A 27189-nucleotide genomic window follows, 5' to 3' on the forward strand; every position below is an offset into this window, starting at 1 on the left:
GTGGAGGTGCACAGCTGTCGCCCGTGGAGAGTCAGGTGTGGAGGTGCACAGCTGTATCCCCATGGAGAGTCAGGTGTGGAGGTACACAGCTGTATCCCCATGGAGAGTCAGGTGTGGAGGTACACAGCTGTATCCCCTTGGAGAGTCAGGTGTGGAGGTGCACAGCTGTATCCCCATGGAGAGTCAGGTGTGGAGGTGCACAGCTGTATCCCCATGGAGAGTCAGGTATGGAGGTACATAGCTGTATCCCCATGGAGAGTCAGGTGTGGAGGTGCACAGCTGTATCCCCATGGAGAGTCAGGTGTGGAGGTGCACAGCTGTCGCCCCATGGAGGGACAGGCAGATTCTGGAGCCAGCTAGTCCAGACAAATCAGTGAGGTCTAAGTTTTATATGAGAGACTTTCTCAGAAACTAAGTAGATAAATAAAGGTGGAAGGTAATTGAGGAAGACCTCAGTGTGGACCTTTGGTGCACACAACAAGCACACAAAGTAGAGGCAGATTCTTAACTCATAAATAAGTACTTCCTAGAAAGACTTCACACAGTGCATACTCGCCTCGAGTAGCTGGCAGCTCAGCTCTCAGCCTGCGACTTGCGGTACGTTGTGTGACTGGGCTTCTGTTCATGTGTTTCAGTATGTATTTCTGTACCACACGGGTACATGGTTCTCATTGTTGGTGTCTATTCTGTTCTTTTTAAACAAACCCCTTCCATAGGAATTCAGCTGAACACTTGTTCTCTTGGTCAGGGTGCAAATGTGAGGTGTTAGGAGTTTTAATCTGTTCTTTGTCCCCAACAATTAAGGAGTGTGTGGTTTGTAGTTTTCCTGCAGCGTAAAGTGTGGATTCTTGAGGCTGTTTTCTTTCAAGATGCAGTGTTGGCCCAGCACTGAGAGGGCTGTGCCGCATGTCTCCACAGCACATTTGTCTGCGTTCTCTGCCGTTTGGAGAGGAAGAAATATAATCTGTCATTGTCATTTGTGGGTAGGAGTTAACAAGCCAGCTATGATAAGTCAGTTTATCTTAATTAATTTTCTTCTCATGCGTGTGGGTACATGTGCCACAGTGCACATTGAAGCCAGGGGACAACTTTGTGGAGTTCTCTCCTCCGTTAACATGGGTTCTAGGGATCAAACTCCATTTGCCAGGCTGCAAGGCAAGTGAGTGCCTTTTACCCATTGAGCCACCTCACAGGCCCCAAGGGAATGATTTACTTGTTTGCCTTTGTGGAATTAAAATTACCTAGCTTTGGATTACATTTGGTAAATTGTAAAGTAAGGATTATTTCCTGTACTGTCTGCACATCTGAGGTTTCCCTAACTATGTCCTCTGGCCATCCCTTCCTCCCCAGGAGCGATTTCAGTTCCCATCCCATGTCACTGATGTCTCTGAAGAAGCAAAGGATCTTATTCAGAGACTGATATGCAGCAGAGAACGCCGGCTTGGGCAGAATGGAATAGAGGACTTTAAAAAACATGCATTCTTCGAAGGCCTGAATTGGGAAAATATACGAAACCTAGAAGCTCCATACATCCCTGATGTGAGCAGTCCTTCTGACACGTCCAACTTCGACGTGGATGATGACATGCTGAGAAACACTGTGAGTGTCCCGTCCTCTCCTCTCTGGGCTGCCTCCCAGTGGGTCTAAGTGTCAGGCTACCGTTTGCTTAACAAGTCAGTCAGTGGCAGAACTGTTCTAATCTTCGAAACTATTTGACAGCTGAGCTGGAGAGGTGGCTCAGCAGTCAAGATTACCTGGTGCTCTTCCAGAGGGACCCAGATTCTGTGCCCATTACCCATATTAGGCAACTCACAGCTGCCCCCCACTCCACCTCTAGAGGCTCCAATATCTTTCTTTGGTCTTTGCAGGCACTGTATACATGAGGCATAAACACAGACACACACAAAGTAAAAATTAAAGTAGCTGAAGCACACACCTTCAATCCCAGCAAGTCTACATAGTGAGTTCCAGGCCTGCCAGATGTACACAGTAAGATCTGTCTAAAAACAAAAATGTTTTTTAATTTGGCAATTATTTTTAAGTCTTCAGCTTGGTCCTTAGTGTTGCTTTTAAAAGAGAGGGATTACTCTTTTGACAAAAATTCGCTCTTGTTATGGCACACATCTGAAATCTTTTGCTTTTGTTTTTTCATATTTTGTACCTTTTTATTTAGTGTTGATTCGTTATTATGTGACGGCTTCATTGTTGCCATGACTACTTCATGTATATAAAAGCTTCAGAAGCACAGGAAGCCTGGCCTGTAGGCCTCTCCCTGTGAGCCATCTTACCAGCCCACATTATTGCTGCTTTTCATAGCTGGTGCTCAGTAGTGACCACAGTAGTAAGGTTTTTGCACTCTTTTTGGCGGCATGTGTTGCTTATGTGAAGGGAGATTGTTTAATCTGTGTTATGTGTGTTCTGATGCAGGAAATATTACCTCCCGGCTCTCACACCGGCTTCTCTGGGTTGCATTTGCCATTCATCGGCTTCACATTCACAACAGAAAGGTAAGGCTGGGTCGAGCTCCCATCACTCTTCACAGCCTGAGAGTGGGCTCTCGAGCTTTTGCTCATGCCATAGGGCTGGGAGGATGGCGCTCACGAGAGATGCAGAGGGTCTTTTGTCCTCTGCTGATTACTGTAGGTATGCACCAGCACCGGCCGGCATTTCTGAAAAGGAAAATTAGCAAATATGCTCATGTGCCACATCAGTGTGTGGTCAACACCAGACCACATACAGAATAGTGGGCTGAGATAATCCCATTGCCTGACGATGCCAGTGTCTGCCATTTGTGGTGGTGCATTATCATTGTACATGCGTATGTTCAGTGGAAATGCTTGACACTAACATATGACTCCGCTGGCAGCTGCAGAACACACTGTTGTGTTGTGTAGTTTATGTGTTCTGTGGATAGCATCCCACCATGCCAGCAACCACTTGGGTCCCATGTGTGCGCTGCAGTTCTGATTGCGTCTCAGTTGTGCACATGATTTGCTCTCAGGCTGGGGAAGTACATCTAGGTGTTGGCACAAGATCACCTCACAGCACTTGCCAGAATGGTCCCTGTCGTTAAGCTATAGACAAGTGTAATACGCATCTTCTGTTTTCTGTCACACATTTTTTTTCTTCTACAACCCTTAAATATTTAAAAACTGAGGCTGAAGAGATAGCTCGACAGTTAAAAGCTTGGCTGCTCCTCCAAACGACTAGGGTTCCATTCCCAACACCCACAGGATAACTCACAACCATCTCTAACTCCTGTCCTAGGGGTTTTGACAACCTCTTCTGGTGCCCTTGGGCACTGCATGGAGGTGGTGCATAGGCAAACATACAGGCAAACCATTCATACACATATAATAAAACACATATATAATAAAATGAAAATAAATGGGAAGACTACTGGGAATATAGCTCAGTAGCAGCGCTTGACTAGCATGTGTGAGGTTCCAGGCTCCATCCTGTGTGGGGGCTGGGGAGAGAGGGTGGGAAGTGACATGTAGAAGGCATTCTTTTTTTTTTATTGAGAAAAGGAAAAAAAAAAGTTTCCGCCTCCTCCCAGCCTCCCATTTCCCTCCCCCTCCCCCTCCTCCCACCCTTCTCCCCCTCCCGTAGAAGGCATTCTTAAAGGCTCACGGAAGGCACAGGCACAGAACTTGACCCACAGGTGATGGTTGGCTCCTGTGTATAGGCTGTCAGCTGGTAGATTTATCCTGGTGAAAGCCAGTGGTGGTCACAGCTGTTTCTGCTCACACTCAGTCAAGAAGCCTTTAGAGCACACTGCTTGACTTTGTCAATACTGCAACCCCAGCTCCTAGTTCCCATAGTGGAGCTGGAACTCATTCCTCCTTTGATATGAATTTGATAGTTCACCAGATTGGTGTTTGTGCCTGTCATTTCTGTCCCCAGTGAACCTGTCTGTTGGCCAAGTTGTGTAGTACAGGGCGTCCTTCCTCAGTTTTAGAAACCAAAGAGGGAGGTGAGAGGAGAGTGATACACACTCCTCCTCCTGAGCAGAGTTGCAGAACTGGATACCTTCTGGGTTCACACTCCTGCGGTAGTGTGGCTGTGCTGGAAGAGCACCTCTGCTCAGGCTGGTAGGGAGTCTTGAGATGTGGCATGTGCATCTCCTGTCTGATCCCACATTGATTACTGGCACCTCATCACAAAAGAGTTCCAGGTGCATTCCAGCCCACAGGGTGCTGGTCACACTTGTGACTAGCCTGTCAAGACACAATTTATACAGATGAACTTAGAACTCTCCGTTTGTGGTAGGCTGTCTCCAGAAATGCTGGTTTCTTATAGTCTATAACAGAAGGGGATGTGCCCAGTGCCTACTATCGGGTTCATAATAGGAATGAGACAAGCTAAGCAGACCTGAGAACCTCGTGTAGCAGTCCAAAGATTAGGCTGTTGATACCAGAACTGTCCTTGGCTTCCATCTGAGCAGAGCAAAGAGCCCACATCCATGAGTATGGTCTTGAGTCAGCCGATTCTTCACAGCTAAGCCACTTGGCCAGAGCAAGGCAATGTGCTGTTGAGTCTGCGAGGCAAAACGATAATCCCTAAATTGTTAGCATGGCACAGCTTGTAAAAAGCAGAGCCAGTGAGTCTTTCGACCAGTGGGTTATGCCTCCCTGTAAACCTAGCTCATTAGGCAAAACACCATAGTTTTGCTTTTCCACTTGATTGTGAGCAGTGAGTTCCAGGTGAGCATCCACTCCCTGTTGTGTCCTGTCCAGGCTCCCACTCCTACCTAGTCGTCTGTGGCAAGGAGGCTCTTGTCTGACTTTGGTTCCATACACAATAATCTTTTCACAGGTATTTTGTTTGCCACTTTAAAAAGACTCTAAATGCTAATGAAATCATTGTCGGTTCTCAGTAGATTAGAAAGCCTGTTGCTCTGTTTGCAGCTGTTTTTCTGACCGAGGCTCTCTGAAGAGCATGATGCAGTCCAACACATTAACCAAAGATGAAGATGTGCAACGTGATCTGGAGAATAGCCTGCAGGTGGAGGCTTATGAGCGAAGGATACGAAGACTGGAACAAGAGAAACTAGAGCTGAGCCGGAAGCTGCAGGGTGAGTGTCTGGAGTGGCCTGATGTGGCTAGGGTCCTCCTTGCACACATAGCTGGCCACTCAGTGCGGTGTCGCCCTTAGAATCCACCCAGACTGTGCAGTCCCTTCACGGTTCCACGCGGGCCCTGGGCAACTCCAACCGGGACAAAGAAATCAAGAGGCTAAATGAAGAAATTGAGCGTTTGAAAAATAAAATGGCAGGTAAGGGCTCTAGCTGGTTGCTGCTTGATCCTTATTCTTGAGTATGAGTTTCCTGTTTCCAGAATCCTTTTTCCTAAGGGGCAAAAAGTAGGGAAAAGCTCAAGTTGTGCAAGCTTATGCACAGTTGAAGCATGTTGTCTGTGTCTGAAATTGTTTTCCTACCTCGCTTGTTCTGATAACGTAGTATTCTCCGTAAACTCGGGTTTTTCTCTTGTACTTAATTTGCCTGCTGGCTGTTGCCTCAGAAGTATAAGAGTTTAACCTCCCACCTCTACTTTCTTTCTTCCGGTTTTGTTTGTTTGTTGCCTGCATGTATGCATGTGTACTTTGTGCGTGCATGCTTGGTCCCTGTGGAGGCCAGAAGAGGGTGTCAGATTCCTTGGAATTGTAGTTGCAGGTGGTTGTGAACTGCCATGTGGTGCTGGTCCTCTGCAAGAACGGCAACTGCTCTTAGCTTCCGAGTTGTCTCTCCAGCACCATCCACATTCTGTCTTAGTCTTGGTCATCAGATCACTTGTGAACCATATCCCTAAGCCACACTTGGGCAGGCTCTTGGTCAGCCCCCATCTCTAGTTACATCTGGAGTGTGTGCTTTCCATCTCTATCAGACCCCACCATCACTAAGTAATCTTATTACCTTACACCCTGAGAAAGGGCCAGCAATCTGGGATGACAGAGGGATTGAGGCACGTCTTTGAAGAGAAAGTCTCCAGCATAAAACATAAGCAGACTAGAAATGTTTAGACTAAACACCAGGAAGCCTACAGTGTATGGATAGCTGACACCGTGTGGGGATATAGGGCTTCTGACTGAAGACATTGTGAGGCTGGCAGGATGGTGCAGTGGGTGCTTGTTAGTGTTCAGTCCCTGCTGGCCTCTGACCCCCACACCCTCACTGTGACATGCACATGGGCACACACTACACAGACATACATATAAAATAAATAAATTGAAACCAGTGGAAAAAAAAGCTTTATTTGTGAATTACCAGATGATTTCAAGTCAGTTAGTGAACTAACATAAAGTCACTGTCCACAAAGGAACAAATTCACTTCTCTTCTGCCCAGATTCAAACAGGCTTGAGCGACAGCTTGAGGACACAGTGACACTGCGCCAGGAGCATGAGGACTCCACACACCGGCTGAAAGGCCTGGAGAAGCAGTACCGCCTGGTGCGGCAGGAGAAGGAAGAATTGCACAAGGTAGCACAGACTGTCTGTGTGAGGAGGCCTTGTTCCTTTCACATGCGTAGCCTGAAGGAAATACACTGGCTCAGGTGCTTGCTTACCACAACAGTTAGGTCCCCACTCCGTGGGGGGCAGCCTGTTCCTGAGAGCTGGTTCCAAACCCTGGCTATAAACTGACTGGCCCTGAATCACTTTTCACTTTGCTACAACACGACTCTTGGGTTTCTAGGTCTTTGTTAAGTAGATGTAAAACTTACAGAATTCTTTTCATTCAGCAATTGGTTGAAGCTTCAGAGCGATTGAAATCCCAGACCAAAGAACTCAAAGATGCCCATCAGCAGCGAAAGCGGGCCCTGCAGGAGTTTTCAGAGCTCAATGAGCGCATGGCCGAGCTCAGGTCCCAGAAGCAGAAGGTGTCCCGCCAACTCCGTGACAAAGAGGAGGAGATGGAGGTGGCCATGCAGAAGATTGACTCCATGCGGCAGGATATCCGCAAATCTGAGAAGTTTAGGAAGGAGGTACCTTTCTCTTCACTTATTGTTCAGTGTGAGCGTGGATGCGCTTGTGCCTTCATGTGCAGGTGGAGGCCGGAGGACTGCTTGGAGGAGTCGGTTTCCTCCTTCCACTGTGTGGATGCCAGGGATTGAAGGACAACTGCCTTCCGGTTTTTAAGAATTTGAGTAAAATACATAAAAATTCCTAATGCTAGGTACTTGAAAAAGTAAGAACTTTGGTCTTCTGATGGTGTCTCGGGACTTGGGTGTCCTCCTCGGTCCCTACGTGGCATGCTGCTGCCCTGGGTAGCTGGTGCCCCACTATTTACAGTTGCCGTACTCTAAGCGATGCTTGGTTTTAAGTTCTGTTAAATGGATTTGATGGATCGTGAGCATAGACTGCCTAGCCGTGCATGATCTAATTTCTTCACTTTCGGACTGGCAGTCCCAAATACCTATTTGATTTCTTAGTTTATTTTATAACCCAGACATAATTGCAGTGGTAGCCAATTATAGCTCAAGGTGGAGAAACTCATAAGGATTAAGGATGAAATGACAAGCTGCCTGGCTGTTGTCAAACAACCTGAGACTAGAGACATACAGGCAAAACAAGTTTGCTCCTTAGCTAATTGTCCCCTGTCAAAGCTGGCTCATGGGCATGTGGGTTTTCGTTCCTCTTGAGGATATTTGAATTTTTTATTTAAGAACTGAATTACAAGTTTAATTTTTTTTTAAGACAGAGAAGAACACTTTATTAGGTGGTGTTGAAAATGTTTGGTCAAGGTTTACTTTCTGATCAAATGAAACTCTACATTCAGAGCTGGAGAGATGGCTCAGCAATTAAGAGCACTGGCTGCACTTCCAGAGGCCCTGGGTTCAGTTCCCAGAAACTACACGGTGACTCACAACTGTCTGAAAACCTCACACAGATAATATACAGGCAAAACACTGTTGCACATTAAATAAATATCTTAAGAAAAATTGGGCTTGGTTGTGGTGGTGCACGCTTTTAATCCCAGCACTTGGGAGGCAGAAGCAGGCAGATCTCTGTGAGTTCGAAGCCAGCCTGGTCTACAGAGTGAATACCAGGACAGGTGCCAAAGTTATATAGAAAAACCCTGTCTCGAAAACCCCCCCAAAAAAATGGGGAAAAAAAAAAACCAAAAAACCTCTACATTTTTTCCTTTTTCTTCTCTTTTTGTTTTTTTCTGTCATACGTTACATCCTGAATAGTTTCTCCTCCCTCCACTCCTCCCAGTTCCTCTCCCCCCAGATCCACTCCTCCGCCATTTCCACCTCCCATTATGCCTTCACATGTCAGGATTGTTTCCATAAATAAGGAGTTTTTCTTGAATGTAAACCTCAAATTAATCTATTTAACTAGAGTGCAGGCTTGTGTCATTACTAATGGTCATAGCTGGCCATTCCAATTAAAGTGTCCCTTAGGCTTTGACTCTTGTGAGTCTGATGAGCCCCTCGCTGTGCCTGGTCCTCGGGGACTGCTCCTTGGGCAGGTTCTCAATGCGGTTCATAAAAAGCAGTTCTGCCTTTTCCTTAGCTGGAAGCTCAACTTGAGGATGCAACTGCCGAAGCCTCCAAAGAACGAAAGCTGCGCGAGCACAGCGAGAGCTTCTGCAAGCAGATGGAGAGCGAGCTGGAGGCCCTCAAGGTAGCTCTTCTCTCTGGTGGGCCGTGGGGCATGTTGACTGAGTCAGTGCCACCCAGGGCAGCTTCAGGGAAGGAACAGGTATGGGAGGAAGTGGAAGATGTGGCCACGGATTGTGATAACCTTCATTATAAAAGCCAAGTTCATTTCTTTATCACATGAAAGTTTTAGGTGTTTGTAGTCAGTATTGCAGAGTTAGCAGACACCACCTCCTTCCTATCTTGACACCCTGCACGTGGGCATGTTCAGTTCTGGAAAGATGTCTAAACCCGTGTTCTGTTGTTGATATGGCAGAGGCACGCTGCTCCTTATCTAGGCCCTGCGGATGGGGTCAGAGGGCAGAAAAAGGCTAAGAGAAGAGACAGTCATGAGTGAGGGCCACTGTCTGCTCCTCAGTGTAGTGTGATCTTGGATAAGTGACTTCCCTCTTTAGAGCCTGGGCCTCTGTACCCTTCTTGTGGTTGTGATGGTGCTGTCCTTCAAGCCCGTGTGCCCTCTCTTGTCTTTGCTACCACCCGACCCAACTCTCAGCAAACTCTTTTCTAGACCGCTTACGTGTGACTAACTCTTTCTGCCTGCTCCTTACCTCTCTGGAGGTGTCTTACCTCTAAACCATTGAGTTTAACAGACCCGTCAGGGACTCCTCTAGACTTGGTCTTCAGCCTGAGTCAGAGCTCCTCTCCACTAGTCTTGTCCACCCCCAGCAGGCCTATGCCATTATCTGGCCCTGTGCTTAAGACCGTCTCCTGCCAAGGTGGCACCATACCCATCCTATGTCTTGCCATTATTCTTCTTTACTTAATGGTTCACTGTCACCATGAGAGCAGGGACCCCAGTGTCATACCAGTCTCCAGAAGACTTGTGACAATCAGTCAGCACTCAAGAGGACTGGTGGGCGAATAGGCAAACAGCAGGGCACTGGGACAAAGCCAGGTGCTGCCCCCACTCTACCTCCAGGTCCCTGCTAGTGGTAAAGAATGAAAAGACTTCACCACCCTTGAGGGAGGGAGGACATAGATTTGATAGTTTATGTCAACCTTTATCTGAAGGTGAAGCAAGGAGGCCGGGGGCCAGGTGCCACATTAGAACACCAGCAGGAAATCTCCAAAATCAAGTCAGAGCTTGAGAAGAAAGTCCTGTTCTATGAAGAGGAGTTGGTCCGCCGAGAGGCCTCCCATGTGCTAGAAGTAAAGAATGTGAAAAAGGAGGTGCATGATTCAGAAAGCCACCAGCTGGCCCTGCAGAAGGAAATCCTGATGCTGAAGGATAAACTAGAGAAGTCGAAGCGAGAACGGTGAGTTATGCTCTCAAGGCGAGAGACGGAAGCTTCCTGTGCGCTCTAGGCTTGTGTTGTGAGGCAGTCTCTCCTTCACCTCTGCAGGCATAATGAGATGGAGGAGGCAGTAGGCACAGTAAAAGATAAGTACGAACGCGAAAGAGCCATGCTGTTGGATGAAAACAAGAAGCTGACAGCTGAAAATGAGAAGGTGACTGGGTCCTCACCGTCCTTTAGGGGAAGTTGATTTTTTTTTTTTTTCTTGGATCTCTTGGAAGCTTGGTGCCTGTCTTAAATGTTTTGATATTTAGATGAAATAATACATTTGGTCTTTAAATGGGATGTTTTCATTGTTGAGAAGCTGCTCATCCTTGGCTCTGTTACTCTGAGACTTGGATCAGGTACAGTGAAAGCCCCACAGGGCCGATGAGCGGCAGAGCTTCTGATGTCACCATGCTGTGTAGTGAAGAGGCGCCAGACAGACGTGTGATGTGGTGACATTGTTTAATTTCAGCTTTGTTCCTTTGTGGATAAACTCACAGCCCAAAATAGACAGCTGGAAGACGAGCTGCAGGATCTGGCATCTAAGAAGGAGTCCGTTGCGCATTGGGAAGCCCAGATCGCAGAGATCATTCAGTGGTATGTGCCCAGCAGCCTGTGAAAAGCGGCTCCTTGGCTGCACTGGAGCGCATCTCTGTGTTTTCCTGAATCCCTGCCTCTAGGACGCAGTGGTCTTCAGAGTGGACTACGGGTGGGGGGGACCCCTTAGGACTTGGGGTGAGCTGTTTATGCTCCTCATTGTGGGTGACACACGGGTGGAGAGCTTCCGGGGCCAATGTACACACAACCAGGGAGACCCTAAGATGGGGCAGAACCAGTCTCTACTCAATAGTAGAGTGCTCGGGCTACAGTGACATTGTCCTGAGGAGGGCAGCAACTGCTCATCTTCATAAGACAAACACCTGTTCCCTGTGTAGGGTCAGCGATGAGAAAGATGCTAGGGGCTACCTCCAAGCCCTCGCTTCTAAGATGACCGAAGAGCTTGAGGCTTTGAGAAGCTCTAGTTTGGGATCAAGAACTCTGGTAAGGTGCTCTCTAAAACTTGATTTCTCCTCCTGAAGAGCTCCCTGGTGATTTATTATAATAAGTGCACGGCAGCTTAGGTGCCATCAGGTGATTCCAGGGAGGAGATCTGTGTGTCTTACAGGATACGTGGCAGCTATCAGTCCAGACTTCTCTTGAGTTCATTTCTTTCGTTGTTAACTTGACCAGGGCCCTACGGTATGACCTCAAAGCATCAGGACAGGGTGCTGCTCAGTTGCTTTATTGATTTCACCCTCCATCCACTCACTTGGGGATCTGTTTTGGACTTGAGGGTGTAGCGGGCTCTGGGCTCTCTGGGGACCCTCCCCTCTGTTGCTGCTCTTGGTGCTTTGAGCCGTGCAGCAGGTGCCTCTCACCTCGGCACAGGGGCCAGTTGCCACCTTTTTTGTTTTGTTTTTTTGAGACCGGATTTCTCTGTGTAACAGTCCTGTCCTGGCTGTCCTGGAACTCACTCTGTAGACCAAGCTGGCCTCAAACTCAGATCTGGCTGCCTCTGCTTCCTGAGTGCCGGGGCTAAAGGTGTGTGCCATCCCTGCCAGCTGAGAGCACTGATGATTCTTGATTCCGCAGAAGGGCCTCATGTTTTGTTCTGGAGAACACTTTTGGTTCTAGATTCTAGATTAAGAAACACCAATTAGAGGGTTGGAAAGATGGCTCAGTGGTTAAGAGCACTGGCTGCTCTTCCATAGGATCTGGGTTCAATTCCCAGCAACCACATGGCAGTTCACACCCTTCTGTAACTCCAGTTCTAGTAGACCTGACACCCACACATAGATATACATGCAGGCCAAACACCAATGCACATAACAAAAAAAGAGAGAGACTAAATAGAATATTCAGTAAGATTGGGGTTAGGGCGGTGACTTAGTTGGTAAATTGCAAGTATGAGAACATCAGTCTGATCCCTGTCACTCAAGTGAAAGCTCAAGTGCAGTGGCAGTGGCTGGATCCTCACGGGACAGAGGGGGGACCTGGATTTGCTGGCCAACACAGCTCAGAATAGCCAGTGAGAGACTCCTGATGAGCAACACCTGGAGTTAACATCTGGCCTCTGAGCTTGTGCGCCCACGTGCAAGCACACATGACAAAGAACAAATAACATAAAGAAGCGTCAATAAGCTTATTCCATTTCTCATCTTCTGTTTTATTCTAGTTGTGCTGATGTGTGCATGTTTGTGGACAAGTTTATTTGTACAGGTGAAGAACAATAAGTAAATTTTTGTGCAAGCCTCATAAAAGATGGATGTGTGCTGTTGTAGGTCCTTTCAGCAAAGTAGTTGAGATTCTTATCCAGAAGCAGTCTTCCTGTTGAAGGGCCAGCCGAATGAGAATGTTTCCTTTTAGCTCTAAGAGAAGTGCTTTGTTTGCCCATCAGCTCTTTAGAAAATCCTCCCGTGTGTAATGGACTGAAGATGAGGGGTCCCAGGTTTTCTCACACAATCCACTGCCATCTGCCTAGGGCACCACCCCTCCCTCACACTGGTCCCTTTGACTGAATCTTGAAAAGCGTCTTCCTTGGGTCAGTTTTCTTCTCTTGACTGTTATGGGTGGAAAATGAAAGGCTCAACTGTGTTTTAAGTAAAAGTCCACCAACATGGTGTTTTGAGACTTTTTAAGAATGAAGTCATCAAGTGAGTTTGCTTCATTCTAGTAGGTTTTTCCTTCATTCCTTTATTATAATAATTTTAGCCTTTTACTGTAAATAGGAATGAGTAATGACAGTTCCCTAAGGTGAAGTAAGAAGATGTTTCAGGATATAGGAAAAAGCTAACAGTCTGCATGTGATTTAGAATGTCCAGTGGACCCACAAAGAAATTGTGCCACAAAAATTAGATTTTTTTCTTTGTTTAAAAATTACCCCAGCTGTGGCACATGATTCCAGCCTCTAAGAGACATAGGTCTCTATGAGTTCAAGGCCACCCTGATATACGAAGGCAATTCTAGGCTAGCCAAGGTTCATAGTGAGACCCTGTCTCAAAAATCAAACACCTTAATCCCAGCACTCGGGAGGCAGAGGCAGGTGGATCTCTGTGAGTTCGAGACCAGCCTGGTCTACAGAGCTAGTTCCAGGACAGGCTCCAAAGTCACAGAGAAACCCTGTCTCGAAAAACCAAAAAAAAAAAAAAAAACATCAAACACCTAAGTGGAGGCACTGGGCAATGGCTGGTACCAGATGGCAGGTAAAGGCAGTGGTCGCTAAGCCTGACAGTCTGAGACCAGGCCCCAGAACCCACCACATGGAAAGAGAGTGCCTGCTGCTACAGTTGCCCTCTAACATCTGCCTGCGTGCCATGGCGCATACACACGCACAATCAGGAAAGCTTTAAGGTTATTTTATGTGAATGTTTTGTCTTCATGTGTGTATGTATGTGTAGTAATAAGGGCGGCGGGGCTGCGTCCCCAGCACCCCAGCTGCCTGGCTAGCTTAAGCCCGAAATAACACACAAACTGTATTAATTTAAACACTGCTTGGCCCATTTCTATCTAGCCTCTTCTAGGCTAACTCTCACACCTGGACTAGCCCATTTCTAATATTCTAGGTAGCACAGCTAGGTGCGCTTACCGGGAAGATTCTAGCCTATGTCCATCCTGGGTCAGAGCTTCATCGTGTGCGTCTGCCTGGGAGCTGGGAGCATGGCGTCTCTCTGAGGCGTCTGCTCCCGAGAGGAGAGCTGTGGAGTCTGAGCTCACTTCCTCTTCCTCCCAGTGTTCTGTTCTGTTTACTCCTCCCACCTATCTTCTAACCAATGAGGGCCAAGCAGTTTCTTTTTATTTAACCAATGACCTTCCTCCATCATTTCCCCTTTTTCGGTTTAAACAAACAAACAAACAAAAAAAGGCTTTAACTTTAACATAGCAAAATTACATATAACGAAACAGTTATCAAGTAAAAGTTACAATAATCTTTATCATAACTAAGGAAAACTATAACTAACTATTCTTAACTCCATCAAAGACTCCAGAAAGATACAATACTACCTAAGCAAACAAGAAAAAAGCAACTTTTAAAACTCGAGAAATGACAGAGACATCTCGCTGCCTGGACAGTCACCCAAAGTTCCTCTGTACCATTGGGGCATCCATCTTCAGCCTTCAGGCCCATGGTATCCAGCAGACATTTCCATAAAGCAGGAAAATTCAAAGTCAGTTCAGTCACTATCTGTTGTGTCCTGCAGAATGTCTCGCAGACTCTTTCATGAATCAGGAACCCCGAAAGATCATCTCACCTTAGGAAAGTTCAGTAGTCCTCTCTCTGTGGGTTCTCTGTGTCCAGTTTATGTGTCCAGGCAAGAGCAGTTTCTTGCCCAAATGGATATCAAACTCCATAACGAGCCTCTTTGATGCCCATCTTCCTCTTGAAGTAGATTGGTGCTTCCAGGAGCAGAGTGTCTCATTGTCATGAAAAGTCCTCAGTTATTAAAACATTAAATGTCCTATTCTGTAATCTTTGAAAGACATGAAGAATGTCTATCTAAAATATATCTCTATATATCTAGAAAATCTAACATGACTGCAAGCTTTACTATTATCGATGATTATCCATTAACAACCTATATTTCTTAATTATACAGTACATATTTAAATGAACTACACAATCACAATACCTTAATAAAGATCAGAAATACATATACATATAACAAAATTGACCGTAAATCTTTATCAATAAAGCAAAATCTATACTAATGCAAATTATTCATACCTATATCATATCCCCCTTTAAATGTAAAAGAACGTTTATAAACCATATTTGGGAACATGGGTGCAGTTTTTTTCTCTCCAAACTGCTTCCTGCTGAATGGGGGCGTCGTTAATTAGGTCTTTCATTGTATAACCTGTGTGCTAGTTTCATCTCAGTTGGCAGTTGAGCGAAGCAATTTTCTGAAGATGTTCACAACAACCCTTCAGGAGGGCATGGTCCATCATACCAAATCGGAATAGAAGAAATGAACAGGGTCTCATCCTCTGTGAAAACAAAATAAGAAACTCCTTTCCAAAGCGTCATGTCCTTAGATCCAAATTTCAAATCAAGGCATCAAAATATCTATGTTGGATTAGTTCAGCAGCATTTATAAATAAATATCTTTTAGCATCTGTTGCTCCTTCCTCAGCATTTAAATAATTTAAAGAGAGCATAATAGCATACAGTATCAAAATTCTCTGTGTATTTTCCATCTTTGTTCGTTTTATTTTAACCTCTATTTTGTTTATTTTTACTTTTAACTTTTTGCTTTTTGAGATAGGTTCTCTGTATCTTTGACGCCTCTGATCTCCATGGGCACTCGACTCTCAATGTCACATGAGCAGACACACACACAGTGCACATGAGTGAAAATGATGTGAATCATTTTTTTAAAGAAGGAATAAAAAGTTACAAAATATTGGCCTGGAGATTTATCTCAGTTCTAGGGCACTTACCTAGCATGTCCTTGCTCAGGGTTTACTCCCCAGCACTCCAAAAAGAAAACAAAATACTTATATTAAAGTTAAAAGCAGGACTGAGAGAAGTAATTTGTGATATACTTAAGGTGAATTACTTATTTGTAATCATTTTATTAAGTAAATTTAAACGTATTTTATTTTAACCAATCCAAGGATCCACTCTGGAAAGTTCGCCGAAGTCAGAAGCTGGACATGTCTGCACGGCTGGAACTGCAGTCTGCTCTTGAGGCAGAGATCCGCGCCAAGCAGCTGGTTCAAGAGGAGCTGAGGAAGGTCAAAGACACAAGCCTCTCCTTTGAAAGGTTGGTTTGTCCTGGAGCCAGCCCCCCAGAGAAACTGGGCCTTCGTGACCTGAGGCTGCCCCTGAGATTGTCAGGACATTTGCTGCTCCCAAGGAACACGTGGGGTCTTTAAGTCAGGGTGACTATAGAGATGTCTGGAGGAATGCAAGGTTCACAGCACATAGCTCAATCTGTATATCCAGGTGGGTAGATTGTGCTTTTTCTGGAGAGGGCTCCTTAGTGTTCTCAAGAAGTAATAGGAGCCTATGCACTGTAACCCTGGCCCTCATGCTCAGACATCCTGAGGTCAAGGCCAGCCTATGCTACACAGCCAGAGTCTTTCAAAAAAAGACAGGTTCACCATTCAGTAGTAGAGAACTTGCCTAGCATTTGCAATAGCCTGAATCAAGTATCCTCATTCTACAGGTGATGAGACCAAGGTGCAGGTGTGTGGAGGTGAATGCCATCCTGCTGACTAGTTGTCATGCCTGTGCTGGGTTCTGCCATCATGGCCAGGTTTCACCTGCTAGCTCTGTCCTGGAGCAAGGCCTACAAAGAGCCAGGCTCTCAGGGCTTCCACCCTCAGTGTTAGTGCTGGTGTTGGTCCTGGGGAAGCCTTTTCCAAGACAACAGCCAAGGGATCTGGACTCTGCACTTATCTTCAGATGGCAGGCAAAAGCTCACCCAGTTTCATGAGCTACACTTTTCTTGACCACTACCTTACTTAGATACTTTGTTTTGTTGATTTAATGTAGCCCAGACTGGCCTTGACTCTTGATTCTGTTGTCTTAGCTTCCTGGTTGCTGGGACTGCACACTTGTTCTCCTGTAACCCCTTAGCCATCACTTAAAGCCTGTGTTTGAATTCACACTTCTGAACTTTCTGTAATATGCTGAGTGGAAAGGCCTACATGTCCGTAGCCGTGCTCAGGAGGCCAAGAAAGCACACCGTGAACCAGGACGCCTCTGCTCCCTGCACTTACAGCTGTTTACTTTTATTTCAGTAAACTAAAGGAATCTGAAGCCAAAAACAGGGAGTTATTAGAAGAAATGCAGATTCTGAAGAAAAAGATGGAAGAAAAATTTAGAGCGGATACAGGTAAATTAAAACCAAAAGATTTTAATTACTAAATATCAGCCTTTTCTAATGAGTGGTTTTCTTCTTAATAGCGTTTTTTAGTTGTATAAAAATATTTCCGGTTAGGTGGTGGTGGTGCACGCCTTTAATCCCAGCACTCGGGAGGCAGAGGCAGGCGGATCTCTGAGTTCGAGGACAGCCTGGTCTACAAGAGCTAGTTCCAGGACAGGAACCAAAAAGCTACAGAGAAACCCTGTCTCAAAAAAAAAAAAAAAAAAAAAACAACAAAAAACAAAACAAAACAAAAAATACCAAAGAGACAAACAAGCAAACAAAAAATACTGCCAAGCTTAAAATTTTGAAACAATATTTTTAAAAATACCTTCCTCGAAATTAGCCATAAATTTTGGTTACTTCTTCCTTTGAAAATCAAAGCAAACACACACACATCTGTAGTTACACAGTCACGTCCCCTGTAACACAAAAGGCAGCCCTTTTCTGACGAGGCCACTAGACCACAGCCCATGGGAACCAGCTAGAGCCCTTTCACAGCTGCACTGAGCCTTCTGGGCTGGGCTGCTTCCTGCCCTTCACTCAACAAGTGCCGAGGTGTGGTGTTGAACAGATGTAATCCCAACACCCAGGAGGCTGAAGCAGCAGGATTCTTTCTGAGTTTGCGGCCTGATGGGAGTCTATAGAGCTTTTCCCCACGTGCTTCAGTGAGCAGAAGAAGAGAGAGCACGAGCAAGGAACTCAGGACCGCGAGAGGTGCACCCACACACTGAGAACATGGGGATGTTCTATCGGGAACCCACCAAGGCCAGCTGGCCTGGGTCTGAAAAAGCCTGGGATAAAACCGGACTCGCTGAACATAGCGGACAATGAGGACAAAATCAATGGCAATGGGTTTTTGATCCTACTGCACGTACTGGCTTTGTGGGAGCCTAGGCAGTTTAGATGCTCACCTTACTAGACCTGGATGGAGATGGGTGGTCCTTGGACTTCCCACAGGGCAGGGAACCCTGATCGCTCTTTGGGCTCTTTGGGAAGGGGAATTGATTGGGGGAGGGGGAAGGAAATGGGAAGCGGTGGTGGGGAAGAGACAGAAATCTTTAATAAATAAATAAATTAAAAAAAATAAAAGAAACAGAAAAAAAAGGCAGAATGTCACATCCCTTAGTCTTAGACCAACTCAAAATGAGCTTCATACTTGGGAGTCTCCATCCAGATAGGTGGCATCTCAGTCCAGGAATTTACAATCTTTTGTCTGTTTCTTAAATCTGGGTTGTCTTATATTTCAGAAGCTTTTTTGTATATTGAGGAGAAAATCTTTTTGTGATTTAAGTCTCCTATATTTTCTTCTACTCTGACTTTTGCTAAGAAAGAGCCTTTCTAGGGCAAGGTTGCAGCCTAATGTTAGATTTTGCCTGACCGCACAAACGCCACAGGAAGCAGGCATGGTGCAAACATACCTGTGAGCTCTGCACTCAGGAGGTAGAGAGGCCCAGTGCACAGTGATCCTGGTCTCCGTGAGACCCTGTCCCAAAAAAGAAAAAGCTTTCCCTGGTTTTGTCTCAAGTTTATTAATCTTGCCTTTCCTTGCAAAGGAACATGTTCCCAGCTATAGGCTGTTCAAGAAGTACATTTTCCTGACTGTTATTTTATGTGTATTGCTGTTTCTGCTGGTATGTATGTCTGTGCATTACTTAATATCTGGTGCCTTCAGAAGCTGGAAGCAAGTGTCAGATCCTCTGGAACTGGGATTCTGTTACAGACAGTTGTGAGCAGCTGGGAATCCAATCTGGGCCCTCTGGAAATATAGCCAGTGCCTCCCCCTACCCCTCATTTTTTAAAACAAGACAAGATCTCACTGTGTTGATCAGACTGGCCTCAAACCAAGATCTTCCACTACGGCCATATAAGTGCTGAGGTCATTGCTGTGTGCCTGGCATGATTTGGAACCCACTCTGGCCTGTGGTTCAAGGTGTCTTCCCAGCTAAATGCTCATCTTAATGTCCTTTCTCTCCTGGTTTCATGTGGTCTCTGGAAATTGCTATTTCTGGGGTCTCTGCTCTGTGTGGTTGTTTGTCACGGCAGAGAGCTTCCATGACCCTGCGGTCATGTACTGTGACTCCCCCGCCCCTCACCCCTCCTCTAGACCCCCCTGAAGTCCCATCACGTCAACAGCGAGGACTGCTGTCTTAATTTTTGTCTTAATTTTCCTTTCTTTCTTTCTTGCAGGGCTCAAACTTCCAGATTTCCAGGACTCTATCTTTGAGTATTTCAACACTGCTCCTCTCGCACACGACCTCACGTTCAGAGTGAGTATTGCTTTTGCAAATGATGAGAATGTGTAAGTGAGGAGCAGTAGACCTTGACTTGACGAGGAAACAGCGGTCTGACGTTTACATGAGAGTTGTGCCAGTGACATCACGGGCAGGGAAGTCACGTGTGTGAAGGTGGAGAACACTGTAGGTGTTGGAACTGTTCCCCGAGACTAAGGGAACTGAGACGATACTTAGCCTCGATGCAGAAATCTATACTGGCCTCTGGCTGTGTGGTGAGGATTTGGTGTAAAATTTAAAATATAAATAATAATAGTCATTTCTGGGACTTCTGTGTGAATATATAGCTTAGACTCAGTGATTAGTGAGAAAAGTGGTTTATAAGAGATTGAGTACCAAACAATTTACCAGACCCTGCCTGATCTTGCCCATCTCTGAGCCAGTAAACCTCCAGGTAACCAGCGTGTGATTGCAGGTCTGCTTAGAATCCCCCTGCAGAGGGGGATGAGCCCCCTCCTCCTTTCACAGGCTGCAGGGGCCCCAGAGCACTCCAGGGCCACTTCCCTCTTCTGGAGCGGAGAGGTGGGCTTGCTCCACTAGTTCCTTACAGCAGGCATGCATGTAGGAATGACAAGGCTGGGGAGCAGCTGTGGTGATGCACCCAGTGCGGGTTCTGAACTGTTGGCCTGCCCACAAGCGGACATGAGCACTCGGCACCCGCATCCTCACCTGGCATGTGCTTCACGTGTGCACTCCTCTCTGCCGGTCTCCCTCGCTCACTTACACACAAGTCTCTCTCTGGATTAGTTGAAAGTGGTTTGTAGACAGCAGTGGCCACAGGAAACCTGGCACAGTTGCCTCCTAAGGCTCTGTGCAGACTTACCTGTGGTCCTGGCTGTGTTTCCTCCCGGTTCAGGACCCGCCAGAGGTCAGACAGTGCCATCTCTTCTACTTAGGACCTGGTAGAGTGCCTGCCCTCTGGGATTATATCATGTTCCCTCTTGGTGCCCATGGGAGTGGGTTTGGCATAGATTCTGCACAGGAGATGGGTTTGTTTGTTTTTTTCTGTACAGAGGCCACTTTGCAGCTGTGTCACCAGGCTGGAGGTGGCATCTGCTGGGATCCCTCCCACAGGTCACAGTACAGACTCCCAGAGTGAGTCATCTGGGCCTCAGCTGTTTGCCTTCACTCATCGGAGTAGTTGTGGGTTTTCCAAAGGGCAAGTTGTCTTTTCCCTTGTTTTTTTGTTTGTTGGGCTTATTTTGTTTTGTTTTGAGGGGTTTTTTTGGTTGGTTTTTTTTTTGTTTGTTTTTTTGAGGGGAGGAGCTCAAGATAGCATTTCTCTGTGTAGCCTTGCCTGTCCTAAAACTTGCTCTGTAGACCAGGCTGGCCTCAAACTCATAGAGATCCACCTGCCTCTGCCTCCTGAGTGCTGCAATTTAAGGCGTGTGCCACCACCACCTGGGAAGTCCTCATAATATATTAAGCAAATATATTACAGCAGAAATCGCTCACCTTGCACACTGGGTTGCACAGAGAGTGCAGTGGCTCGTGGCTTTCACAGTACTGTCCACCAGTGTGGAAATCCCAGCGTGGACTGAGTTTACCGTGGAGGTGGAACAGTTATCAGCACTCCTCATTCGCTGCCCAGCATCCTGCCTTTCGGTTCTAGACCCTCTTCAATGCTTTGCCATTTGAGTATGAAGCGTGCTTCCTTTCAAAGAAAACCCTAAGCTGGACCAGGGTCCATGTTAAAAGTTTCCAGAACTGAGGACCACTTGGGAGATCTTGTACTTTGCCAGGCTGAACATGTTGCAGCATGCTAGACATGGGTCTCCACAGTAGCCTCGCCAGGCTTTCCTGGGGAAAATGACCATTTGTGTTCCTCCTGTCTGTTATACCAAGGACTCGCTCTCCTCCTCGTCTGCATCTTCTCTGCTAGCCTTGTGGGAGGACGTAAGTGACTGCAGACCCCCTTCCGTGGGTGCTCTGCTAAGTCTGCACCCTTCGATTAACAACTAAGGAACCTGGGGTCTTACACGGCTAACATTGATGCCCCGCTTGCCCTTCACTCACCAGGTGGAGCTAACATGCTGACTGGCCTTGTGGGTGACCTCACATTTACTAGCTGTGCTCGCGAGCTAATTGATAGCCCTGGAGTGTGCAGTTACACATGTGCTTGTGTTGCCCCCAGTACTCCCTCCCCTTGGAACGTGGAGTCTACTCAGGGGCTGGTCAATTGCAGTTTTTGGAAAGTTCTACCTGTGTGCTGTGGGGGTCGGAAGTGGAAGACAGTTCAGCTGTGGACTTGGAGAGTCTTCTCTACAGTCTCCCGTGCTAGGGCCTTTGCACGTTCCTGTGCCCATGTGCCCAGGGCTCCGCCTGCAGGAAGGCTCACCTCAGATGGCTGTTCTTGAAGAGAGCCTGTGAGGGCTGGCACTGCTTTCGGGGGCTGCAAACTCTAGTTGCCGGGGCTGTGTGTGAATTGCCTCTTGATCTCTGATAGGAGTTTGATATCTGGGCTGTCTGAGGACTGCCTGAGGCTGTGATTCCCAGCTCCTTTTCTGATATTAATTTTCCCAGTCCCTTTATTTAAAAAAAAAAAAAAAAAAAGAGGTTTTTACTAGCTGACCTAGAACTCACTACTTAGACTAGTTTGGCCCCAGACTCACAGGAATCTGCATGCAGAGTCCTGGGATGAACGGTGTGCACCGACATGCCCAGCCCTGTTCTGCTTTTAAACGGCTGGAGGCTCACTCACGGAATGAAGTGGCCATAATAGTGACTTGCCGTTCCCTGGGAAAGTCAGGATAGTGAGTAAAGAGGTTCATGGTGAGACCTGGGAGTAGCTAGGATACAGGGTACCTAGACCTGACAGAATGCACTGTCCAGGCACAAACACCACCTGTTTTTCTTGTTGCAGACTAGCTCAGCCAGTGATCAAGAAGCACAGGCTTCGAAGCCAGACTTGTCCCCTTCAGTGTCTGTGGCCACAAGTACAGAGCAGCAGGAGGTAAGGTACTCTGTGGGCCCTGGTCTGCTGTGCAGCTTGTAGCTACGCCTTTGCAGGCTCTCTTTCTACATCTCCTCTGCAGAACTCTGTCAGAGCATCAGGTAAATGAGGGAAACCGTGACAGGTGCCTGAACAATGTAATAAATTAGAAATTCAGAATGTTAATAATTTATAAATTCTAGAGAGAAACCCCAGATAGGACCTGGCAGCTAAGCTGCCGCTCACCTGTCCACACCTTTCTCCTAGGATATGCCTCGGCCCCAGCAGAGGCCGTCTGCTGTTCCACTGCCCAGCACACAGGCCCTTGCCATGGCTGGACCCAAGGTAGGCCCTCTTACGTCGCTGGGTGTCTTCTTGGTTTTAGAGATAAATTTTGTGTAAAGTAGCCGTGCTGGTTTTGAATATGCACGGTGGGGACAGTTCACAAACCCAGGTCCAGGATCTGCACTGTCGTCAGCACCCTCGATCACCCAGCGTGTTTTCAGGGGAAGCAGTTCCAGCCTCACCCTCCTTTCCCTCACTCGTCTCGTGCTGGGCTCTCGCACGGCCAGGTGCTTCCCTCTATCATGTCTGTTGTTGGGAATCATACGGTGTGTAGGAGACTGTTCCCAACATAAGCAGCTATCCACAATGTGCAGGTTGTTCCCTGACTTCTGCATGAGCATTGCAAGAGCCTGGCCCCTCACTATGTGTGTCTTCACCTTGTTTTCCTTAGTAACCTTGAAGCTTCACTCGGTCCTTTCTCTCTGTAGATCCTGAGTTTCCCAACTGTGTCAGGACCTGAGGTTCTAGTGTGGCTGCATTTAGCCAGTATGCCTGGCATGGACTTGTGTCCTGGTTTTTTTGTTGTTTTTGTTTTAAATACAGACCTGGTCTATTGCTATTTCCCCCTGGAGACCTGAGAGTAATTCATGTTTTGGCTTTGGTGCTTGGGCTCTTGTAGAATCAAGGACCAAGGTGCGGGGCTGCTTGTTTAGTGACTTCTGCTGCCCAGGAAAGGCACTGTAAAGGTGGAGTGTATTCTGTGACCGAGCCCTTGCCTCCTCTCTGGCCACCTCCTGTAGCTACTCCTGGGGCTGTGCTAACCATCCTCCACTCCTCGAGAAACACATGGTCTTTCCTGTGTGTGCGTCTTCCTGAGCAGTGTGTCACCTTTGTCACTAGTGTGGGCTTTCAAGGCAAGCTGTCACGGCCTGTCCTCATCTTTCCAGCTAGTCTCACTCTTTCCCTGTTTGTTGTATTCTAATTTTTCTGTCCTCCTGGCAGGAGACGGTGGGTCTTTCCAAGATTTTGCTGTTAACATATCTTGTAAATTAAGAGTACTGTCTTGTTCACACACCCAAAAAGAGCCAAACATAGACAGGGTTCCAGGCCAAATCCCAGATCCAGTTGGTGCTGGTCCCTGGAAGTGTTCCTAATCCGATTTGAGTTCTGGCTTGGGACCTTGGGGTGTAGGCGCCACTGATGAAGAACCCATAGCTGGAAGAGAAAAGGCACGAAGCAGGCAGGTTGTGTATAAGCCAGTCAAGAGCACTGACCCACTTCTCCTTGGTCACCTGGTTTGTTTTGCTTTTTTTCCCTGCAGCCCAAAGCACACCAGTTCAGCATCAAGTCCTTTCCCAGCCCCACCCAGTGCAGCCACTGCACATCCTTGATGGTTGGTCTGATCCGACAGGGCTATGCCTGTGAAGGTGAGTGTTGGCCTGAATGCCAGATCGCACACTTGAACTGGATACCCTGATGCTCTGGATGGAGTCTTTACAGCAGCCAAGCTGGGGGGGGGGGGGGGGGGTGCATGGTTAGCAGTGTGGGCCAGGCCTGTTCTTCATACAGTCAAGGCCTGTAGCAGTATTGACCAGCATGTAGATCCAGTAACCAGGTAATCACCTGAAAGTTACTATATATAAAGCACAGCACCTCCCCTGTGGATCTCACCTCCCCCATGGCTCTGTGGAGCACAACACTCAAAGCCATTCTGTCATGTCGGAGCAAAGAGGAAGGGCCAGAACTTTCCACTCTCATCTGGAGTTTTTTTTGGGGGGGAGGGCGGGGGGAGTTATTTTTGCTTTTGTTTTTAACTTCTTAAATGTACTTACTTGTCTGTGATGTGAGTGTGTGTCCACATGTGCCCTGACACACGTTGGGGTCGGAAGACAGCTTGAGTAGTTGCTTCTCCTCTTTTCACCTTTGATGCCAGAGGTTGAACTCAGGCCGTCAGACTTGGCGGCCATCGCCTTTTTCCACTGACCCTTCCCACGGGCTCCAGATTGTCTAGCCCTCATATGATTATACTGTCTTTTTATGGTAATCATTATTTTTAAATTACAGCAGCCCTCTATACTCTACTCTGTGATGGGATTTGGCCGTGTGCTGTTGAGCCTGTGCCCTGAGACTGTTGCCACCTCACTTCATGGACGGCACAGTGATCCCTGCTCAGAGCCTCCCCTGTGCAGGCACACACGCTCTTCTTTTTCTGTTGCTAGTTTGTTAGTTGTCCTAAGCCTTCTGATTGGCTGTGTATCAGTGTGACTGCCCTACAGTGGCACCCAGATGACCTCAGTGGGCAGATCTGGAGCAGGCTCGTGGGGTAACTATGAGGCAAACTTCAGTGTGTGCTTGTTCAGGTGACCCCTCTTCATGTGTGGGCGCCATATTTGTTGAACTTTTATTCTGAAGCCTTTTGGGATTGTGTTCTTGGAGTCTGCCTTCCTGGGCAGTGTGTGCAGAGAGCCTGTGCTCAGCAGCTCCACTGCCCTGGTTGCGTGTTGTGAGGTGGGTGGAACTGTTCCTCTTTTCCAGTGTGTGCGTTTTCCTGCCATGTGTCCTGCAAAGACAGCGCTCCCCAGGTGTGCCCCATTCCTCCCGAGCAGTCCAAGAGGCCTCTGGGCGTGGATGTGCAGAGGGGCATAGGCACAGCCTACAAGGGTTATGTCAAGGTAAGAGGAGCCAGCTTCTTCTACCCCATAGCCCGGTGCGGCTCATTTCTCATTAGGTCAGCTATTAAATTGTTTTGTGTGATAACCAGTGACCATAGCTCATCTATTCTTGAAGCAGTCTGTTTGCTGTGTGGAGCAGCCCTGGTACCTTGAAGGTTTCAGACACAACTGCTACTTGACATGGCCAGGAGCCTGAGTGCCATTGGGTGCGGATTCCACCTTAGGTTCCTACAGTCATTCTCCTTGGGTGTCTTGTCATGAGCTTAAAGTCGAGGTCCCAAATCCAAGCGGTGCTTGCCAACCACGGGTACCTGGGCTATCTATCTCCGTGTCTTACCAGCTGCAGCCTCCAGGATACAGTGTGGTCCTGGGTTGTCAGCATCCCTTGTCCCATTCACAAGCTTCTAGTCAGGCCCTGAGCTTGACTAGACAAAGTCAAGTCTAAACACAGGCTTACCTACCAGTCTGGAAAAATGTTTGATGGGGGAGCAGTCCCTGGGGACCAGGACAGTCACCTAGTGGGTGGACCCAGACTGTGGGAAATGCTAAGGGTCTGGCAGTCTCTGTGCTGCCCCTCTCTGTGGCCCAGGGAAACGTAGTCACTATTGGTTTGTAGGTCCCAAAGCCCACAGGAGTGAAGAAGGGATGGCAGCGGGCATATGCAGTGGTTTGCGACTGCAAGCTCTTTCTGTACGACCTGCCAGAAGGAAAGTCCACCCAGCCTGGTGTCATCGCTAGTCAAGTCTTGGACCTCAGGTATGTTTATGCAGCAAAATGCTACCCTGGTATCCAGTGCTCACTGCCCAGGGTGGCAGACTGTGCTGTCCTCCGCATTTCTCTCTGGGTCCATTGGAGAATGGTAGCAGGTATGAGGAGCTGTCATGAGAACTAACCAGGTCCCAAGGGCACACTCAGACAGAGCAGGGCTGGCAGGCGTCACTGCTGCCATCAGCATGTCAGTCAGAAACACCCAGCAGTGGCAATGTCCCCATTGCATGGTACCTTGTGGCTTCTTGTTTCATACAACTGTCTTGGTCACCGTTCTGTTGCTGTGAAGAGACACCATCACCAGGGCACTCTTATGAAGAAAAACATTTAATTGGCTTACTTACAGCTTCAGATGTTTAGTCCATTATCACGGCAGGGAACACTTTTGGTGCTGGAGCGGTAGGTAGCTGAGAGCTACATCCTGATACAGAAGCAGAAAGAGATCTGGGCCTGCCATGGGCTTTTAAAACTCAACACCCAACCCCCAGTGATACACTTCCTCCAACAAGGCCACACCTCCTAATCCTTTTAATCCTTCCAAGTGGTTCCACTCCTGGTGACTAAGCATTCAGAAATGTGAGTCTCTGGAGTCCATTCTCATTCAGACCACCACAGCTATAGCCTGGCCAGGACAACTCAAGCTGGCATTCCCATCTGAACTCAGCACCTTCTGCTTCTTGTTGGCCAGTAGTTAATGAGGCTTTACCCATTCGTACCAAGGACAAGCCAGAAATAAGATGTGGAACTTGGAACTGGGGGACATTGTGGCAATGGGAGTCAGGCGGGGGCCCCGTTCTCAGTGTCCCCCCGTTCAGATGCTGGGACAGGTTGTGAAAATGTGGCAGCCGATCTGCAGAGCTTTCCCAGAACTGTGTGCGTTTCTTTCTTGCCAGAGATGACGAGTTTTCCGTGAGCTCAGTCCTGGCCTCAGATGTCATCCATGCAACACGCCGAGACATTCCATGTATATTCAGGGTATGAGTTTCTCTGACTTCACTTCTGTTTGTGAGACATCCTTTTTAAAATAAATCACACTGTTAAAAGACAGCAGTTCTTAAAAACAGCAACAGAAACCATGGGCATAGTGGTACATGCCCTTTAATCCCAGCACTGGAGGGCCAGAGACAACGTATCTCTGTGAGTTCCTGGATAATCAGAGCTACATGGTGAGGCCCTGCCTCCCTCTAAAAAGCACAAACAAAACAAAAAAGACATCAATTCTCAAGCATCTGGCTGTGCTGCAGCAAGCTCTAAGGACTATCTCTAGTGGCCCCTCCCCTGTTCCTCCTTTGCCATCTTCCTGTGCAGCTGACCCTCGCTGAGCACTGCGCCCCTCCCCCCACAGCCTGTCTTTCATGAGGAGCTTTCCATGGCGGTCCTTCTACC

General features: G+C 47.4%; 1 protein-coding gene across 3 annotated transcripts in view; it reads left to right on the forward strand.

The window, feature by feature from the left end:
• Cdc42bpb (CDC42 binding protein kinase beta) overlaps positions 1-27189 on the forward strand; it is a 96308-nt gene that overhangs the window by 57752 nt on the left and 11367 nt on the right. For 2 of the 3 annotated variants that reach the window (XM_041633486.1, XM_041633488.1), the window contains 21 exons: positions 1351-1599; positions 2428-2507; positions 4911-5077; positions 5158-5277; positions 6345-6478; positions 6739-6981; positions 8516-8626; positions 9673-9917; positions 10005-10110; positions 10414-10538; positions 10877-10982; positions 15597-15745; positions 16728-16822; positions 19043-19122; positions 20992-21042; positions 22010-22099; positions 22346-22423; positions 23685-23790; positions 24899-25035; positions 25652-25791; positions 26697-26778. In XM_041633486.1, coding sequence (XP_041489420.1) covers positions 1351-1599; positions 2428-2507; positions 4911-5077; positions 5158-5277; positions 6345-6478; positions 6739-6981; positions 8516-8626; positions 9673-9917; positions 10005-10110; positions 10414-10538; positions 10877-10982; positions 15597-15745; positions 16728-16822; positions 19043-19122; positions 20992-21042; positions 22010-22099; positions 22346-22423; positions 23685-23790; positions 24899-25035; positions 25652-25791; positions 26697-26778 — 2694 coding nt within the window. The remainder of the gene's footprint in view (positions 1-1350; positions 1600-2427; positions 2508-4910; positions 5078-5157; positions 5278-6344; positions 6479-6738; positions 6982-8515; positions 8627-9672; positions 9918-10004; positions 10111-10413; positions 10539-10876; positions 10983-15596; positions 15746-16727; positions 16823-19042; positions 19123-20991; positions 21043-22009; positions 22100-22345; positions 22424-23684; positions 23791-24898; positions 25036-25651; positions 25792-26696; positions 26779-27189) is intronic. The other variant, XM_041633487.1, reaches the window with a different exon arrangement.

The sequence above is a fragment of the Microtus oregoni genome, unplaced genomic scaffold, assembly GCF_018167655.1.
Source record: "Microtus oregoni isolate MIOR12 unplaced genomic scaffold, Mior012 000043F_ref0000047, whole genome shotgun sequence".
NCBI classification, from domain to species: Eukaryota; Metazoa; Chordata; class Mammalia; order Rodentia; family Cricetidae; genus Microtus; species Microtus oregoni.